General features: G+C 35.8%; 1 protein-coding gene across 1 annotated transcript; it reads right to left on the bottom strand.

The window, feature by feature from the left end:
- Positions 1–5870: 5870 nt before the first annotated feature.
- krt1-c5 (keratin, type 1, gene c5) lies at positions 5871–18965 on the bottom strand. Its single transcript, XM_032579585.1, has 9 exons — positions 18849–18965; positions 17459–17859; positions 16520–16602; positions 14834–14990; positions 11585–11749; positions 11369–11494; positions 7876–8093; positions 6365–6393; positions 5871–6088 (listed from the first exon to the last, which is right to left on the bottom strand). The coding sequence occupies exons 2-9, from the start codon at positions 17849–17851 to the stop codon at positions 5973–5975; spliced, it is 1287 nt and encodes a 428-aa protein (XP_032435476.1). The 5' UTR covers positions 17852–17859; positions 18849–18965; the 3' UTR covers positions 5871–5972.
- Between the last annotated feature and the right edge of the window lie 1726 nt (positions 18966–20691).

Raw genomic sequence — 20691 nt, 5'->3', positions numbered from 1 at the left:
AAGTAGGTCATGTCTGATCAAAGAGTTTATTAGATATTACAAAAATATTGGTCTTTCAATATTAGTGTTTTCAAAATGCTTAGATTTCTACCTTGTATTTCTTTCAGGCATTAATCCACCGCTCCCTCTCGCTTCGTCCTCAAGCGCTCGGAGGTTCACTTAGGGACTGTCAACAGCAAACACTCCTGACAAACAAATGTAAATAAATGCCTTGCCTTGTGACCAACTGACACAAAAAGTGGTAGTTAGGGTTACACGAGACACACCATCCTCTACTGAATTTTAAGCCGTATTCAACATTTTAAATAATTTTAATATTAAATAATATAATGTTTTCTTCAATAGATTCCAAGTCATGTGCTCCATTGACTCAAAATCAGTGTGAAATTGTTCTGCTAAAGTGTATAGATGAGGCACACTCATTCTTACTCCATTTTAACCCTTTTTATTTATTTTTGCAATTTTTTGTCAATAATTTAGTCTAAATTTAGTAAATATACTTTTAGCAATATTTTGTCCAAATTTAGTAAGTATATTTTTTAGTAATTTTTTTGTCCAAATTTAGAAAATATGGACAAAAAATTGCTAAAAAAATATATTTACTAAATTTGGACTAAATTTTGAAAAAAAATTGCTAAAAAAAATATAAAAAGGGTTAAGATGGAGTAAAAATGAATGTGCTTCATCTACACACTTTAGTAGAACAATTTCACGCCGATTTTGAGTCAATTTGTCACATTTCCCAGAAGCTATTGAAGAAAAATTCTAAATTTTAACTAAAAAATGAGCTAAAATGGAGTAAAAATGAATGTGCTTCATCTAAACACTTTAGTAGAACAATTTCACCCTGATTTTGAGTCAATGGAGCCTCATAAAATGGAAACCTTTACAGACGAAGCTGTGAAGCCAGGCTGGATTTTAATAGGATTGTTCGAGGTTTCACCTTGGTTTTAGCGCAGGCGGTTTATTGTTCACATCCTTGACTGTGGTGTTAAAATGCTAAATAACAACATCGAGCCGAAGGCCATTTAGGATTCAGTCAAGTGCTGAACATAAAAGAATCATTTGTTGTTGAGTTGTCATGCTGTAGTAGATGGCGCTATGTTTGGTGACAATGAACTGGGATCGCTGCAAAGACATAAAATATCCCCAAGTATTTTTGGTCTAGTTTCTAGTGCAGATATCTTTGCATGGTTGAAATAAGACAAAATTAACTTGCAAGTAACTTCTCAGCAGGAAATATGAGCTTGTTTGAAGTCAATAATTCCTCAATATCAATGAAAATTTGTCTCATTGGCAGATTATTTAACTTATAACAAAACATTGCTCCCATATTTTCATGTAAAACAATGTCTGGCAGAACAAATACAAGTTTAAAAAAATAACTTTTACATCTCAAATAATTATCTGAAGAGAAAAAAGAAAACACTGCTGCAGCTGCCACTATTATACCAAAAGTTGCCAACATAATCAGTTCTTCACTATTTACTTTCAATCTTTATTACTTACTTTTTCTTATAATAAACTCTCATGATTAAACAATAGTAGATCAACCACTGAGAATGTAATCTGCAAAATACACATTGTTTAAATATAAATGTAAGAGGAGAGACACTAAAACGGCAACTCACATAAATAAAGGACTTTAAGACACTTGGGTTGTTTGGCTTCTGCTTTGTGGAATATGTTCATTTTATTCTATTAAGCTTCCAAACTAAGAGTAAGAGCATCGTGATGTGATGAAATTTGTCACCCAAACTTGCATAACAGCGTATAAATCAACATTTTAGCACAAGTTTACGTAAGCTAAATCTACTTTTTGGCTTTGTGTGTGTCTTCTAAGTAGATATTACCCAGACATAGTATTTAACTTTATCCTAAGGCTCTGTGCAACCAAATTCAGTATCATGTTTCCAAGCAAAGCTAAGACAAACCCGAACGAATGTATTTTCTCCTGAAATATGCACCAGTGAATGGTGTACTTTAGAAAATTTGGAGAAATAAACATAAATGATCTGTTTCATGGCTAAACAATTACTCTTACAGTAGCACTGAAAATAAAAGTTGACAAAAAGCGAAGCAAAAGCTTTCATCCAGGCTCACAGCCAACTGTGCACTATGTGAAAATAAACACTGGAGTCCGCCGCAGTTTCCCAGGATGCGTGTTTCTGAAAGGACAGCATTGGGTCTGAAACACCACAGCACTTCTGTTTGGTTTATAAGAAGCTGTGGTAAAATCTAAATGACTCTCCTAAGCCAGGCTGGAGATACAGTAAACCTGAAAACCAAGATTCCTGGGAATTACTGAAACGTTTTGCAGAAAGACGTCCATGTTACTGTTTGGCTTTTTTTGTTAAATAAAGTCACTTTCCCAAACACCAAATTGGAATTAAACAAGAAAACTCACAAAGTTTATCTAAAACATGCAGCTGAATTACGAGAAGTGTCCTGACTTCAGCACGTAAAGATTCAACAATATCGTCTTTTGCGCTAAAAATGTGTTTTTTGATAAATAACAGACATGATTTATTTGTGATGATTTTAAGGATTAAATGAGAAGTTGCATGAAAAGATTAAAAATGGGTGTATATTTTTATAGTTTTAGTTGTTTTTACAAGATTTTTTGAATTACACCAAATTGCACAAGAACTTCAAGATAACATTATATCTTATTAAATGAAAAGTAATTACACTTTCAGTAGCACAGACAAAAAGTGTCGACAAAAACTAAGGGTGAAATTTCTAATTTTCTTATTTTGAAAAGAAACTATTTATGCAGCAATTTTGTTAGTTTAAGACCTGAATTATATGCATCTCTGACTCTCATTAGTTGTCTTCTCTCTTTTACTGGATCAAATATTATTAGTAGTAGTATTTTTTTTTACTTGAGTTTATTGTTCATAATAACATAGACATGTGTTTGCTATTTAAATTTTGCATCAATCAACAGTATTTCTGAGCTTCAACATGTATTTTTATGCACATTATAATAATATTTATATTTAAATAAAAGTAGAAGAAACCTTAGATTTACTTATGTTAATTTTAAATAACATTTTAGCTCAGTTTTAACTTGTATTTATTTAGTTGTTCATTTACTTATTCAGTTTTTTAAGTTTCTATCCACAATAAAAACGTATTACGTTATGAAATTGTAACCATATTTTTACATATATTTATAAAGTGGATGATGTGTTTTTTTCTGTTTCTATTGATCTTGTATTTGTTACAAGTTCGATTGTGTATTATGTTTTCCATCCACAAGAGGGCGATGTTTCTAAGATACACCGGCTAAAATGTTGCACCAACTGTTTTCATACAGATTAATGATGATTCATCAAAGATTAAAGGACAAAATGATGAACTAATAACTTTGCTTAAGTTCCTTATAATTAACTTCAGCTGGAACATTTGATGAACTCTTCGCATTTATTGACACTCCGGCTAAAAATGCGTATTTTTGGAACATCTCAGCAATAATGCCGTTAAATATAATCAATACTACAATTGTTGACATTTACAAAAATGCAAACAGCATTATATATATATAATTTGTGCCTTATTTATTGAAACTATTCAAACTGTCTCGGAAGTTTTACTTTGAAATCAATGGGATGTAAATATGGCGGAGGCCACACGGTGGCGCAGTGGTTAGCCATACTGCTTGCAGCATTACCCGATGACAGCTTGAAATCCTGCAAGTATAAGTGATAATCTCATATTTATTGTGACATCACACAATAAAAACGAAGGTTTAAAACAAAAAGGAAGAAACCTGTAAAGTTAACTGTTTAAGAAAATCACAATCAGGTGTTTTGATCATTTCTTTGAGGTTTATTTATTTTCAATATGTCTTGCCATATTTTTTGTTTCTAATTATTGCCATTAAGGTGTTTCTGTATATGTTCATTCCTTAGTATTAAGTTTAATCATTTATTATTATGTTCTGTTTTAATGTTTGTATTTTGTTCTTTCCTCTCTTCTCCTTCATTCAGCTCCACTGTAAATGTTTTCCTGCTTGCTCTCTGCTGCAGCTGTTCCTCATTTCTCCAATTATCTGGTTGCCTTGTCATTTCCACGTCTCTCTCAGCATATAAGCTCATATTGTTCTTTTCTGCATTCTTTAACGTGTTTTCCATGCATTTTTTAATTGTTGTCAAGTTTTTGTTTCCATAAAAACCCCGTTTTGTCGAAAACATGACAAAGAACTGCAGAAAAAGGAGGCGTTTGTGCTGCACAGTAAGTCTAGTCACACTTTCTACAGATAAACAGGCCCAGCTCTGCTCTGACTCTAGAAATAGAACATTTTACATAACAGTTATGTGCTTAAATATTATTTTATATTATTTTATCAATCCAAACAGCAGTTTTTCCTGTATTCTGGTGAAGCAGATCCAAAAGATCCTTAATATTATTTAATTTCAAGAAGTTTTTCTCATTAACTGTTGTTCATATTTTAACAGTTTGTTTTTGGGAAGTTTGATTAATATATTCTATCCTTTTAAAGACATTCGTGATCTTGATGTGGCCCAAATCGAAAATGAGTTTGTCATCCCTGATTTAGAAAACACGGCAACACCTCTGAGAAACTTTTACCAAACAAGAAGTTTCACATATTAGACTTAAAATTTACACAAAAATCCCCAAAGGATCTCGGAGCGTTCTGTCTCCGGGGACATGATCGGGTTTCAGGTGGAGAGCAAAAACTTCTGAATGATTTTTAAAGGTCTCTTTGGTCTTCATCTCTCCATTTAACTTCTTTTAAAACACATTCCACTTTCAGCTCTGGAGGATTTTGCTCCAATCCGTCTCTCTCTGAAATATTTGGAAATATTTGAGGTGGTGAATGTGTTGACACAAACTCTCCCACCGGGTCGTAATGTGAAACTGCTGCTGTTTGTGCCCTGCTGGAGCCGAATCGTGTTTCTCTGGTTCTCCTTTTGTTCTCTGAGTATCAGTCAGAGTTTCAGTTTGAGCTCAAATCCTTCCAGGTTGATTCATTTGTAACTGTTATTAAGTAATGCATAATTAAGTGTCTGTCACATTACAGATAAAAATCTGCATCCACTCACCATTTGCATGAATGCATTAATTTAGAGGCTTTTTCAGATTTATTTCAACTACTTCTTTTCCCAGGATGGAATAATTATACATTATGCAACTTCAATCGTTTTTAAAAGCAAGAAATAAACGCACAAGTTTTAATTTATGGTGATTTTTTTTCTGCCTCAATCATAGAGGTTTTGTAACCTGCCAAGTTTCTGACATAATTCTGACTCTATGTTTAATATTTAACCTTTTTTCTATAAAAACAGCAGATCTCACATTATTGCAACTTTATTCTCATAATATTATGATTTATTTATTCTTCTTATATTATGACTTCTTGTAATATGACTTTATTTTTGCATGGGTTTCTTCTTGTTATATTATGACTTCTTGTTAATATTTGACTTTATTCTCATACAAATTTATTTTGGCAATATTATGACTGTTTATTCTTGTAATTTTTTTTGTGTTATTCTTTTTAGTGTGACCATAAAACTCTGTTATACTTTTGCAACAATATCTATATAGTCATTCAGATTTACACTCTAAGTGGAAGAACATTTATTTAATTTATAAACAAATAAATGGCAGTAAGATCTTTCTGATGTTTTTACAGAAATTTGTAAAATAATTTTAAAAAAAGAATATAAAGTTCAAAACCGATTCTGTTTGGGTAAAAACTTCAGAGTGTTTGAATTGCATAGAAAATGCTTGTTCAATACAACCAATAATTGATCAATTAATGTTGTAAAAGTTGAACAAAACATTAGAAACCAGCAGATTAATGTAAAGATAAGAATTTAAATGAAATAAACTATGAGTGAAAACTTTCCACCAAAATTTTAATCCTCATTTCCAGAGTTTTCAGAGAAGCAGGTCGGATTATTTGGCTTATAAAACCCAGCAGAGTTTTTTATTTTGGCTCATTTCTTGCTGTCCTCAATCTGCTCCACCTCACTGGACTCCTCGACCACTTTGCCGTTGATCATCGTCTGCGTGACGACTTTTACGATCTTCCTGGTCCGAACCTCGGGGTCTTCTGCAACAGAAGAACAAATATCTGATACCAGCTGGACCGGCGCCGACGAGGAAATCCTCAAGCTGGACTGAAATCTAATGACTGGATGATCTGGGTCAGTGACTCCAACAGGGAGAGATTTCATTTCTTTTCTTTTGTGGGGATCAAGTGAACAAAAAAAACTCCATAAAGGATCAAATGTTTTTCTTATCTTGCTGGAATTTCCGAAGGTAAAGTGAAAAAGATACAAATTAGATTTTTTAAAAATGTTTGCGAAATAAAATAGTCTAAACTTACTTTTGGGAGGCGGAAGCGTTTCTTTCACCCTGTAATAAAAAGTTACAGCATTAATGAAACAAACACAAACTTAAAAAGTACAACAAGGTCCACTTCATGTCATGTTTGTCACTGGTTTCTCAATGATGTTTTTATGACGTTTTATTTTTGTGTTTTATGATGTAAAGCACTTTGAACTGCCTTGTTGCTGAAATGTGCTGTACAAATGGACTTTTTTTATCTCTAAGATTTAAGATATGAATGTTATTCTATGAGGAGCTCCTTTTTCATTTATCTTCAGATCTGCGTTTGATAAATAAAAAAAATCATTAGTTTAATCTTGGAGGCTTTTTCACAAAAATTGTGCAAAAGCAGAATATTTTTACAAAGGATAAAACCATTCTGATCTATTATATTCTATTATATTCTAGAGAAGCTGCATTCAACTTCTATGCACCACAAATCTGTAACAAACTTCTAGAAAACTGCAAAAATGCTGAAACACTGAGTTCTTTAAATCAAGGCTGGAAACCCTCCTTTGACTCATAATAACTTGAACATTGATCAATATATTTGACATATATTTGCTTAATGATTTGACTTTTGACTAAATGTAATTATTGCTTGTTTCATAATTGGTTACTGTATGATGCTTTTATTGTGTAAAATATTAGTAAAGCAGTGTTGCTACTGTAAACTTGACTATTCTATTTTCATTACTTCTTAGTTAGACTAAAATATAATCATTTATAGTAACTATTTACTAGAGGAATAAGACAGCATTTTAAATTTGGCTAAATTTGAGCTTAAAGTTGTTTTAAAGGTTAATTTAAAGGATTATTCCCAGTAATCAAAGGTCTGTTGTTTTAACAAAATGACATGCAGTTGAATATAGCAGTTTTAAAGAACATTTTGGATGTTCTGATGAGGCCATTTTAAACAATCTCTATAATAATCCTAACTGTAGTTCCTAACATCAGTTGTTTTTTCTGTGAGGACATATTTTCTCTAACAATCTCAAAGTTTTCCACTCTTTCCAATGATGCTTACAGTAAAAAAAGTACTGCTGCAGCTTCTGTGTCATGTGACCTGATTCGACAAGTTTATAAACCAAGAGAGTACATTTTTATTTTTTCCACTTGCAGTTAACTCGAATTAAAATGTCCTGCTAAACAACTTTTGTTCATGGATGGACACTTAAAAAAAACTTTTTAAAAAAAAATTAATAATATGTTATCAAAAATCAGCTATTTTATTTTGATTCTTATATTTTCAAAGAAGAGAAGCATCAAACTTTTACATAAATGAAATGAATGTTTTTATTTTATGCTTGTAAAATATAAAGTGACACAAATATAATGATTTCTGCTGTAATTCTATGCATAAAAACTAATAAATTTTTAAAACTATTCCTTCTTTATCATTTTGGCCAAAGTTATGAAGAGCTCTAGTCAGAATCTGGGACAGAAAAATCCTAATTTAAGCGTTTACTTTTGATTAAATTTTTTTCCCAGTTGCCCTTCCGTATTTACATTTCCTCTCCTTCCAGCAGCCGCCTGTAGGTGGCGATCTCCATCTCCAGGTTTTGCTTGATGCGCAGAAGCTGCTCGTAGTCGGTTTTGTTGCGCTGCATGTCCAAACGCAGCTGGGACAGCTCGTCCTCCAGCTGCGTCAGGGTAGCCTGGAGGCGGTCCATCTCCACGGTGTATTTGTGTCCGGTCTCTCCTAGGTTTCCCTCCAACACGCTGACCTGGTGACACGAAATGTAAAATCATTAAAATAGGCTTTGTATTTAACATTATTATTGAAGTGAAGTTGGTCCAAAATGGTTTATTTATGCTTCAATTGTTTTTCTTTTCGTCAAAAAAGTTATTTTCTCTTGATTTCTGTCTATATTAGGCCCATTGCGCTTGACAGTCGGTGGTTACCATAGAAACCAGTAACTGACAGGTTTCGTTTTAGCATTTTTATAGATGTGAAGTTTGTCAAAGTTGGCTTACTTATTCTTCAAATTCATTTTGTTTAGTCAAAGTTATTTTATCCTGATTTTCATAGCTGTATGAGTTATGCTGCTCTTGACCGTTGGTGGTTACCATAGCAACCACTAACTGTCAGCTCTTCCCCTTTTTCATTGTTTGTAAAGTGGTAAGTATTGGGATCAGCTATGTATTCTTTACAAGTAATACTTTTAAGATATAACTATATTAATACAGGGTTTTAGGTGTAATTTTGCCATGTTTTGTTTAAGTTTTTAACTGTTATAATGTTGTGCTTTTTAGCTGTGTTTAATTTACGATTATTAACTATTGTCAACTGTTCACTGGGAACCATTCCTAAGTAGTTTGTTGAGGGTTATTTATTGCATTTTATTTAATATAAGGGCAGAAGCTGCTGGACTGATAATTACAAACTCAAATTCTTTTTCTTTTGTTTTTGATGCAAATTAATGCAAATAAATTTCCTTAACATATATTTGTGATTTTATTTCCAGTACTAAAAATATACCTTCATTACTATTTATGTGAAATATGAGATAAGCTATGTTCAGAGCCGGTGTTCTGACTATCAGTGCTACCTCGTCAGAGTTTCCTGCCGTAGCACAAATGGCTAAGTCTATTGCTGGGTTTCAGATGACATAGCACCGACGTCACCCAATGCAGATGGAGGGCCGGAAGTAAATGCAGCCCATTTATTTCTGTTGATCCAGCATCAAAATGTCTAAAGTCTGTATCCTGCATGGTTGTTCCAACCGGTAGTTGGTCAGAAAGAAGTTAATTTTAAAAAGCTTACTGAAAAAGAGGAGAAAAGTGGATCAACAATCTACAGCTAAAAACAGGAAGTGCGGAAACTAACGCCAGAGCTTGCAGCCTCACTTTCTAACAGGTAACGATCCATTGTTTAAATTGTATTTACAGATATTTTATTGGATAGTTACTTAGAAAGCCAAGCATTCATATGTAAGGTAAGACATATTATTTTTATCCCCTAGCGTGGTTGTCCTCAGAGTGCTAATGTTGTTAGCAGCTAGCTCAGTGCCGAGTCACGGACAGAAAAGATAATGTTTATTTAGTGGGACTTTCATGTTATAAAAATAAAAAGCTAAATAAATTAAATATAACCTACCCAGCCATACAATCACAGTGAGCTGTGACTATTCCCCCACATGCTTCGTGGATAGCACAGATAAACAGAAGACCGGCCCAAGGCATATGAAAGTTAAGCGACTGCTATAGCCCCCCCCCCCCCCCCCCCCCCCCCCCCCACACCACCAAGGGTCTTCCAGGAGCACCAAGAATACCATTGAATAATACAAACGTAAAGTTTTTACACGTGGAAAAAATAAAAACTATAAAAATAATATAGAAATCACATCATGTTGATGGCTGCTGCCTCTGAAATGTAAGATATCAAACTTGTTATTTACTGTAAATTTAGTGTTTATCAGCTCATCTTACTTTCCAACAGTTAAAATAATATGGCACACTTAAATACCATTGAATCTTTATATACCGTGCATGAAGCAGGCTGCTCATGTCGCAACATGAATAGTGAGACAAAAGGTGAGGATAAAAGATTGAAACTTTTGAATCATCATAAACAAATTATTGACAATAAGCTCACCCTTTTCACCCTTCCACTCAGTCACAGTTCTTAGCCTGACACATCTGTCAGCATGACGATGTCAACCTCCTGCCTTCATGCTGCGCAAACATTTAAGAGCTTTATGTGCCTCTCCAGCAGATGTCAATGTCCTGACATGCTGATTGATCACAGTAGTTTAGTGAATCTGCTCCACACTTTGTGTATCTATACATTAATAGCTCTTTATACACAAAGAACAAGCAGCTGTTTTCCACTGACTGTCCCGACACGTCTGCACCTCCGAAGACGAGGTGAGGATGAGGAGAAGCAGGTGGGCTAATGAGAGACAATCTTTTTTAAAAAAAAAAATATTTTCTTACTTAAAAAAAAAGAAAACACTATTATTGCGATGAGTACTTCATTTTTGCAATAAGAAGTAGTGCACTCCTTCATAATAAATTAGCAAATACACCTTGATCTATTTTGTGCAGAGTGACAGTGATAAAAAATGTAAATTTGTTCACTAATTATAAATAAAGTGTCAAAGAGACATGCACATTTTAACAAACACAGATCCACATTCTTCTGGACTAGAGTATTTTTTGTATAACTACACAGTATTTATGTTGAAATTTTGCCCTTACTGTATTTTTATTCTTTATTCTGTTTATATAAATAGCCTATATTTGTGTGACTATTTGCTTAAATTGCATGTAACTTTGCCACTGTTGCACAAAATATTCTCCAATAATGTATATTTCTGTTCTATTCTATTCTTTTAGATAAAATTGTATATATTTACCTTTTAAAGAGCCTCAATGAAAACATGTTTATACATTCTTAACTCTTTGGTGCAGAAACTGGCTGAAAAATTGATCTATTAACTTTGTGTTTTTGATGTAAATTTGAGCTAAATTCCACCAACTTGATTACTTTTGTCTTTTAAGAACAAATAGGGTGAATCTGAGTCTGTTGTGAAGTCAAATCATTGTTCCTGCAACGAACAAGAAACATTACATCACGGCTGGGCGATATTGCTGAAAAACTTCTCATGATATAAGCGTTTCATATCAGTGTATCGATCATTTTTTTAAATTAATTTTTTGTTTTAAATATCTGAAATACTGCCAAACTGGTGATATGACTTTTCCTCCTTAATACACAGTATTCACTCCATTACTTTTTGTTGCTTTGTAGCAAAACCTTAAATGTACTCAACAAGTTGTTGCTAGGTAACCAAATGGAATGGGTTGTTGCTAGGAAACAACCCATTTTCCAGGTAGGTTAGTTGATTCCACCAATCTTTAATATTCTATTGAATATTCTATCAGAAGTGTTATCTATTGATATTGACTACATGTATATTGTGATGTATATTTTTATTGATTTATTTGTCCAGTCCTAGGTGACACATATTCACACCACCCATAAACTCTGGATTACCTGTTTGCGTAGATTGTCCAGCTCCACCTCCAGAGCTTGCAGGAAGCGCCTCCTCTCGCTGAGCTCTCCTTGGGCGCAGCGCAGCGCCTCGTTGCTTTCTTTCACCTCACACTGAACAGCATCCAACTGCGGAAAAGCATTGGTAAAACGAGTCATCGCTTACAGATTCTGCTTTCAGCAACAATCACAGCAGAAACAAGAACAATTTTCACCAACCTTCTTGAGGTACCAGGCTTCGGCGTCCTCCTTGTTCTTGCGCGCGATGCCCTCATACTGGACCCTCAGCTCAGCCATGATGGCCCCCAGGTCGGGCCCCTGAGCTGCCTCCACCTCCACGCTCACCTGCTCCGTGGCCAGTCGGGCCTTCAGGGTGCTCTTCTCCTGCAATATGTGCAGTTGGTATTAATGTTGCGGTCCAGCTACCTGGGAAGTGGGAACTTGGAGCTGGGTTTGACGTCAGACTCATGTTAAAGCTGAAGTATGTAACTTTTATAAAAAAATATGGTTTTACATATTTATTAAAACTGTCATCATGTTGTGACAGAATGTTATGAGATAGATCATCTGTGAAAAATGAATCTCCTCCCTGAGCTATTATTGCCGCCTGAAGAAATGCACCGCTCCCAACCAAAAACAACCAATCAGAGCCAGGAAGAAAGTCTTAGCCCTGTCAATCAACCTTGTGAACGTGCTGTTAAATGTGCTAATGGTGGAGAAACAACTTCATTTGTCGGAATATGCTGGCGTTTATGCCGACATATTCGGCATGTGGTTATGCTAATTAGAATTAGCAATTACAACAGGTTCTGCTCACGGGAAAAGCTTTATCGTAGCAGAAAGCGGGGATCTAGAGGAGCGGCGTGCACGCAAGCATGATTGGCAGCGCTAAGACCCTCATCCTGGTGCTGATTAGTTGTTTCTAGTTAGCACTGGGAGCACTGCCCCTCTACAGCGTTCTAGTTAAGAAGTTGGAATTTCAACTTAGCGATCCCAATAAACATTGTCTGCTACCTCTGACAAACTATCCAAAACCAAACAGAACTTTTAATTTGTCCAGTTTAGAGTTGCAGGTGTTGCATGCAACATTGATTTAAGACATACTTTTACATATCTGGCAATGTCTCCACTACATCTTACTACTGTTGATGTGAGGAGCGGCCATATTGAAACGCAAAGTTGGCCTAATAAGTTTTCAACTGGGGGTAGTTGGAGATGCTCCCAGTTTCCCAGATTCGACTGAGAAGTCAGAATTTCCCAGTTCTGAGTACAACTGGAAGGCAGCATAATTCTTCAGCACAGTTTTCCAACTGCACATATAGTCTTTGAATGTATTTATGAATACATGGCAAAGATTTAAACAATGGAGCCTTGATTTCACACAAAGACCGATAATAACCGACCCTTGAAGCTGCAGACTCTCTCAGCTGAAGAATCGGTTACTAAAATATGTTTATCAGATTTCCTCTGCATCTTTAGAGTATGAACATCAAAATATGAGAAAAGGAAGAAGAAAAACCTGAAATATTTCAAGTCATTAGAGTTAAGTTAGTTGAACAATGATGACAAAGTGTTTAAGCAATTTGCAACCAGAATGGCTGTGAAGACAAACAAATGGGTGATATATGTAGTTTGCAAGATAATTATCTGTCTTCTTTTTGTAGATTTGGAGTGCTCATGTATTAAGTTGAGCCCAAAATGATTAAAATAGTTTTTTGTATTTTTTTTTAAAGGACATTTTCTCTGTTTTTATTTACGCTTTGTCAATTACTTTCCATTTGTAGGCATTTTGTCCAAGAATAAGCTGGATAAAATTCACAGAAATCTGGTTGTAGTACATATGAATGTATTGTTACTGCGGTTCCTCAGTTTTGTTTTTTCTCTTTCTGCAGGTGTAGAGGCAGACTCTTAGTGTTCAGTTGTGTTCTCTTTATGCTTCTTTCCACTCCTTTCACCTTCTTTCCCCATCTTTCTTTTATTTCCACCTCTGTGTTCATTACTTTTGACATAAAGCTAAAGCTAAATTTCTAATAAAGTTTCATTCATATATCTAATGTGGCACCATGGCAAAAGCCATAATGCTCCATGTGTAAAAGTAAATCTGTTGTCTAAGACAACACTTCTGAGAGCCACATTGTCAGACGTGTTAAAAAAAAGGGTAAATCTTGTTTAAATTAGTGATTTTGATGGGTCATACACCTGTTCCCAATCTCCGTCCCTGCTTTACTTTGTCACCCAATAAAAAGAAGAAGAAGAGAAAAAAAAGCAGAGACCTACCCTGTGTTGGACTCCTTTAAAGGAAAATCAAAATGTTCCAAACTTAACTTCACAAGTTCAGATCCCAAAAGAAAACAATAAAGTAATGCTAGGCAGGATTCTTCCCATCAATGTGGATAATTTAAAGTGGATAATAATTGTTTCTTGATCTTTGTAGTGCACTATGTAAGCTGTAAAGCAAAGCTTAATTAAGTCTGAGGTGACATCCTGGTCACCACGCCTGTCTATCTAAACACTCTCAGTTTGATGATGAAGGGAGTGTCTGTGTTCATACTGTATAATATGATTATTATGTTTCAGACACTGATAAACCTGCTGAACACTGAGAAAGTACACACTGTCTGTCCCAGTTTCATACCAGTTTGAGATCAGAGGAGCAAAAACATTTTGTCCAGCTCAGGAGGTCAAATGTGTCTCATTTTAGTTTTATCCCAAAAATATCAAACAGAGTCAAATTTTAACAGTAACTGAGTTTCCATTAGCCATAAAATAAAATAGAGCATCTTGAAATTAAAGAAATAAATAAATTCACTTAACGGAAACACGGCAATTTCGAAAAGGTTAAGTATTTCAATCAAACGTTTTTGCGCAACATTTTGATACGACTTGTATTTCACAAAAACTGCAATTGAAACACTTTTTTGCGTCACAAGAGTCACGTGATCAACAGCCGGATGTTATTACCGACAAAAACCACGAAGAAGAAGACGACAGGAAGTGGTAGGAAGATGAAGGTTTGTTTATGTTTTTACGAACAATGTGCAGCTGGAACCACCAGAGCTGTCACAACATCACACAGTTTATGAGGAAATTGTGTATTTTAACGTGTTGAATCCATAGCTCTTCTGTAAAAATCACAAATTACAATTTCCCCTAAACGCCGCTTGCGTAGCCGCTGCCGCCTGATGGCTCACAGATGAGTGATGAGCGTCACCATAACTGCTTACATCTGTCGTCGCCATGTTTTTTAACGGCTTATCGCGTGAAAAAGCTGATCTACGTGTGATTTTCATTTGATTTCTTATTTAATGAAAACACCGAATCTGCGAAATACAAATATTTGCATGTTTGTAAAGGAAACGCGGCTAGTGAGGCATTATTGTTTAAAATCACTGCTTGTGAACAACTTTGGCGTCTGTTTTTCTGTGGGAAAATCATTCCGCTCTGCCCAGACCGCCAATTCTTTCTCACCTCGTCGTGATTCTTCTTGAGGTAGTACATCTCCTCCTTCAGGCTGTCCAGGTCTCCTCTCAGAGTGGCGATGATCTGGTCATGGTCTGACTTTGCTCTCCGTAGAGCCTGACAGTCCCTCTCCACCGACTGGCACAGGGAGGCCTCTGCTTCCCATCTGCAGGAAAAAAGAAAGAGATAGGAAATAAATAGTTGCAGAAAAAAATAAAAGTGGGTCTTTGTTGCTTCCAAAACTTCAGAGTGACAGTAGCTGCCAGACGCTACTAATGCTTTATCCAAGAATCAAAAAAATTTGATAATTTCTGCAGAGTTTAGTGTGTGTTGACGCAATACCAATCTGACTTTACAGAAGAATAAAAACTGTCAGGATGACCCCGGCTTATACAATTGCAAAAAACTTTTGGAATAATGCCGTTTGGACAAATAAGACCAAGAAAGAGGAGTTTGACCATATTCCTCACTCTGCTTTCGTCTTCTACTACTCTCCAATTTGCACTATTTGATGGTGTTTCAAATGTTAAGTTTTTGTTTTATATCAGTGTTTATTCTCTCCATAGAAGCTACACCTGGTCTGCTGTTTGGTTTTGGCTGTGCACTGCAAAAATGTAACATTTTGCCAAGTGTTTTTGGTTTACTTTGAAATGTATCTTAGTAAACTGGAAATAAGACAAAACTAACTTAGAAGTACCTTTTCTGCAAGATATTGGAGCTTGTTTTAAGTGAGTAATTCCTTAATATAAATGAAAAAGAACTAGTTCCACTGGCAGATTATTTCACTCACACCATGTAAAAATGTATTGTTATAAATAAAATATTCTGCCATTAGCCAACTATTTCTAATGCTGTGATGGGAACTTAGAGGAATTGGGCTGAAATGAACAGAAGCTAGGACTGGACAATAAATCAATAACAATATATATGAATGGACAGATAATACATCGAAAGAATATTCAATATAATGTTCGCTAAACTCCAATCCAGAACTGCACAGTATTCTGGGAGATGTACGCGGAGGAAAGACTTTAGTCGCTCAACATTTCATGGACAGTTAATCAAAGTTGGTGGTATCAACTAACTCGTGTTCTCTTCGGTTGCCTAGTACCAGCCTTTTGAGTAACTTGTGGTTGCCTAGCAACGGCCTGTTGAGTAACTGATGCAGCAGCATTTTAACATTTCACCACCATGTCTCAAAATTGCTTAAAAATAAACAACAACAGCATGTAGTGAAAACTGAATAAAGCAGGAAGGGTTATACCATCAGTTTGGTGGTATCTTATACATTTAAAACAAAAAGCTAATCAATAATTAGTGATAATGACTGAAATTATATGCTTATATCGTGATACATTTTTCATCCTAACAGAAACCATGTCGTAATAAACATGAAACCAAGCAACATACCGTCAGTACATCATGAAAACCCAGTGTGTGATTTTTGAGTCTACCCTCTTTACCAGCTCTGGTCTCTTTGGAGATAGATGGGATCCCTCTGACCTGCATAATCTATCTCTACCAGCTCCAACTGGTGTTTCTTGGTTGTTCAGTACCTGAGCTCCGTGAGAAGGGGGCTCTTGTTTCACAGTCTGACAGAAAGGTCATTTATTCTCATGCTTTGTTGTCTGGCACTCCAGTGTGAACACTCACAGGAAGGCAGAAGAGAAAAAATAACCTCTGCATGACACTCACTTCACCCTGAAATCATCAGCTGCCAGTTTGGCGTTGTCAATCTCCAGCATGATGCGGGCGTTCTCCAGCGTCCTCTTTCTCATCTGTAGAGGAAAACGTGTGATTGAGAAAGTCGCATTGCAAAAACACAAAATATTACCAAGCATTGGTGGTCTTGTTTCTAGTGCAAATGTCTTACTTGAGCATGTTGAGCAGCTAGTACATGTGATTGATTGACAGCGCTAAGACCCTTCTCTTAGCTCTGACTGGTTGTTTTTGATCAGGAGTGGAGCATTTTTTCTTACGGCAAGAGAAGCTCAAGGAGGAGATCAATATTTACACAGATTATCTGCCTCATACAGTCATGACATGGTGACAGTTTTAACAAATATGTGAAAACATTTTGTATAAAAGATTCTCCAACTTTAAAACAGGCTCCTGTGTCTTGCAGGAAGGTTACTTGTAAATTAGTTTTGTACTAAAATATTTGCACTAGGAATTAGACCAAAAATACGTGGCAAGATTTTGTGTTTTTGCAGCCATTTGAGGTACATTTAGACAAAAGATTTTACTGCAAAACCAAAAAAGTCTTGAAATAAGATAAAACTAACCTACAAATAACATGAAATGGGAGCTTATCTTAAGTTAATAATTACTTAATATTGATGAACAAGTTTATTATAAGTGAAATCATTTCTCAGTGTAACAAGACATTTCAACTTATATAATGAGAAAAATATCTTGTTCCAAATTTTATCACTTATAACAAATACTTTGTCGTCTGTATTAAGGAATTGTTTAAAATAAGCTCCTATTTTTGCTGAAAAGTGACCTGTAAGTTAGGTTTATCTTACTTCAAGTCTACTAAGAAGTTTGAACTTGAAACTGAACTAAAAACTACTTGGTAATATTTTATGTTTTTGCAGTGACCATGGAAAGTATTTCTGCTGAGTCACTAACCTCCTGCCCGATGGTATGTGCCTGGGCCATCATGCCCTCTATGTCGTGGCCTTTTGGCGTTCTCTCCATCATGAGGTGCTTGATCTTCGCCTCCAGCTCGGCGTTGGACCGCTCCAGTGACCGTACCTTGTCCAGGTAGTTGGCCAGCCTGTCATTCAGGCCCTGCATGGTCTCCTTCTCGCTGGCCCCAAGGCCGTTAAGGGACAGGCTGGAGCCCAGCATGTTGAGGCCGTTTCCCATGGACACCGAGCGGGACAGGGACAGCGTGTTGACGGTGAACAGAGAGGAGACGGGGGGCTTGGAGCGCAGGCTGCGCCCGCTGTCTCTCACCGTGACGCTGGAGAAGGAGGGCTGATGCACTGAGAGGCTGCGCACCGACAGGGTGGAGGCCATTGTGGTTTCTGTAGAAAGTTTAGATTAGAGTTAGCTTTTCCCTTAAGGCAGGGGTGTTGAGGCAGAATGTATTGATAAAACCCTTTAACAAACTGTAAATATGAATAAATACCTGTTTGTATTTGATGAACATCATTTCACAATAATGTAATTTGGCAATACAGATAAAAACAGCTTTGATTTGATGGAGTAAATAATATTTAAACACAAAACTCTTATCTCGGAAGTTATATTCATGTAAGGGCCACAGAAAAAGTTATTATGGGCCGTATTTGGCTACTGAGGGCACATATTACGCACAATTCACATTTTGCACATTTTTATACTTCCATTTGTGTTTTTACTGCTTCTAAAAACTGCTCTGGCTTTTTTAAGTGCCCAAGCACCAAGGAGCTTGGGCTCCCGGTGCCCAAGCTTGGCAACGGGAGCCGGTTTTCACACGAGTGAAAACTCAAGTTTTCATAGGAGTTTTACTTCTTGTGAAAACTGGATAACCACCCAGACTTTTCTGGCAATAAGTTAATGTTTTTAGTGTCTGAAAAGGGAGTCGTTTCAAAAACCTCCTGATTGTTAAGTCACAGTCCTGTGCCGTAACCTAGTAACCCCAGAGAAGTTCAGCCCATTGCCTAGCAACCCCAGTAAAGCCCAGCCCATTGCTTGAAACATAACTTTAACGTTTTCATGTGGTCACCTTCCTACAATAATGGCCCACGCCATGTTTTGCCAAAAGTGATTTAGCAAAGATAAATAACTAAAATAGGCTTCAAAAAGTTGATTTAGGCCATTTTGGCAAAAAAAATTACATAGGCCATTATTTTAGCAAATTATTGCTTTACATGTCTCCCCTTTTAAAAAAAATAGAATGATAAAAAGTTATTAAACTTCCTGTGAAAACTGAATCTTATGCGTTATATTTAGGTTAGAGAGTGATAATTTCTTCAGAAAAGTTTCCAGTTTTTGTGTTAGAGCTGCTGTTTGAAGGAGAAGCAGTACTTACATGTGCTTCAGAGCGTCAGTGGGTCTTTCTTTGCTTTGCTCGGCCGACTTTCTGCTTCTCGGAGGTGAAAGTGACTGCTGTTGCTGCAGCAGCTGAACACAGGTGACCGTATTTAGAGAGGAGGCGCCGCCGGGGAATCCAGCCCCTCTGCAAACAAGAAGAGGGATGCAACATGACACCGAGCAGAATACCTGAAGGCAGTCATGAGTTCAGCAAACATGACCTTTAAAGCTTAATTTAAGGAAGGAAAGGTGCATGGTTACCTTTAAACACACTTTAAATATGGTTAAAACTGATATTTTGCAGGAAATTGTCTTACTAAGCATTTTTGGTCCAGTTTCTAGTGCAACTATCTTAGTAAAATTGAAATAAGACAAAACTGACTTACAACTTTTCAGCAAGATATGAAAGTTTTAATTAAGTCAATAAAGGTTTAATAATTAAAAAGTGCCAGTTCTACTGTAGCAGATTATTTCACTTATATTTTTGAAAAAGTGTTCAGTTGCCTATTTCTAATAACTAAACAGTATTTTATGTTATAGTCTTGTTTAGTATATTAATATTATTATTAATTTAGTTTTTTTATTTGTTCCTGCTGTCACACTTGAATTTCCCCTTTGCGGGACAATAAAGGCTGTTTCTATTCTACTGTGTTCTATAAAAATTTGGCTTGTTAAAGGTGGAATAATCTACCAGTGGGACTAGTATGTTTTTATCAGTATTAAGGAATTATTTACTTCTTATGTCCTGTTGAAAAGGTACTTGCATTTTAGTTACATGACCAAAAAATACTTGGTAAGATTTTGTGCTTTTATAGTGAGATAAATTAAGTAAAGCAACAGTATCCTTGTTCGTTTTGGCAGCACACAAACTAGTTTTCAGGGCAATATTTGGTCTCACATCTCCAAACAATGATAAGCTCTTCCTCAGAGCCCTGTGTGGTTTGCACGCACCAGACCCAGGTGTACTGAGGAAGAATACAATGGCTGCTGGTGAGATGTGAGAAGCTGAACAGCAACTCAGATGACTGGAGGGGAGAACAATGCAAGGATGGAGTGAAAAGAAAGTAAAAACCCCTGAGAAATGTACAGAGAAATGCAGGGCGGAGGCAGACCTGGCTGAACTGGAAACCTCACAAACGTTATACAGGTCAACTATCTCCACACCTTTACAATACGTAATCTCCTTTTTGCTGTATGTGCTATAAACATGTATCACTTTTAATTGCCCTGAGCATTATTCTCCAGGATATATCAGATCACTAAATGATACTGACTGTTAGATTTAACTCCACCAAGCTCCACCCAGCACAGCTCTATTGTGGACGAACAGATTCTCGCTTTGTCCAGCACTCAAAAGTCCTTTTGTCCTGGTTCTGATGTGATGAGACATATTTGTCACTACAGGAAGAGGAAAAAGTTTTAAAAAATCACGAAAGCCCAGGGTTAATTGGGGCTACACTGCAAAAAAACTAAATCTAACCAAGTAGATTTGGGTTAGTTTCTCACGCAAACATCTTAGTATACTTGAAACAAGACTAAACTAATTCACAAGGAACTTTGTAGCAAGAAATAAATCTTGCTGTGAAGTAATCTGCCAGCGGAATAAGACAGTTTTCACATAATATAAGTTGAAATATTTTGTTCCACTGGTAAATTATCTCACTTAACTAGAACTTTTTCATCCATATTAAGCAATTATTGACTTAAAACAAGCTACTATTTATTGCTGAAAAGTTACTTGTACGTTAGTTTTGTCTTATTTAAAGTTTACTGAGATGCTTTGCACTAGAAACTAGATCAAAAATACTTTGTAGGATTTTGTGTTTTTGCAGTGAAATGTC

This window comes from Xiphophorus hellerii, chromosome 12 (genome assembly GCF_003331165.1).
Source record: "Xiphophorus hellerii strain 12219 chromosome 12, Xiphophorus_hellerii-4.1, whole genome shotgun sequence".
NCBI lineage: Eukaryota > Metazoa > Chordata > Actinopteri > Cyprinodontiformes > Poeciliidae > Xiphophorus > Xiphophorus hellerii.
This window is presented reverse-complemented; position numbering and strand designations above follow the sequence as displayed.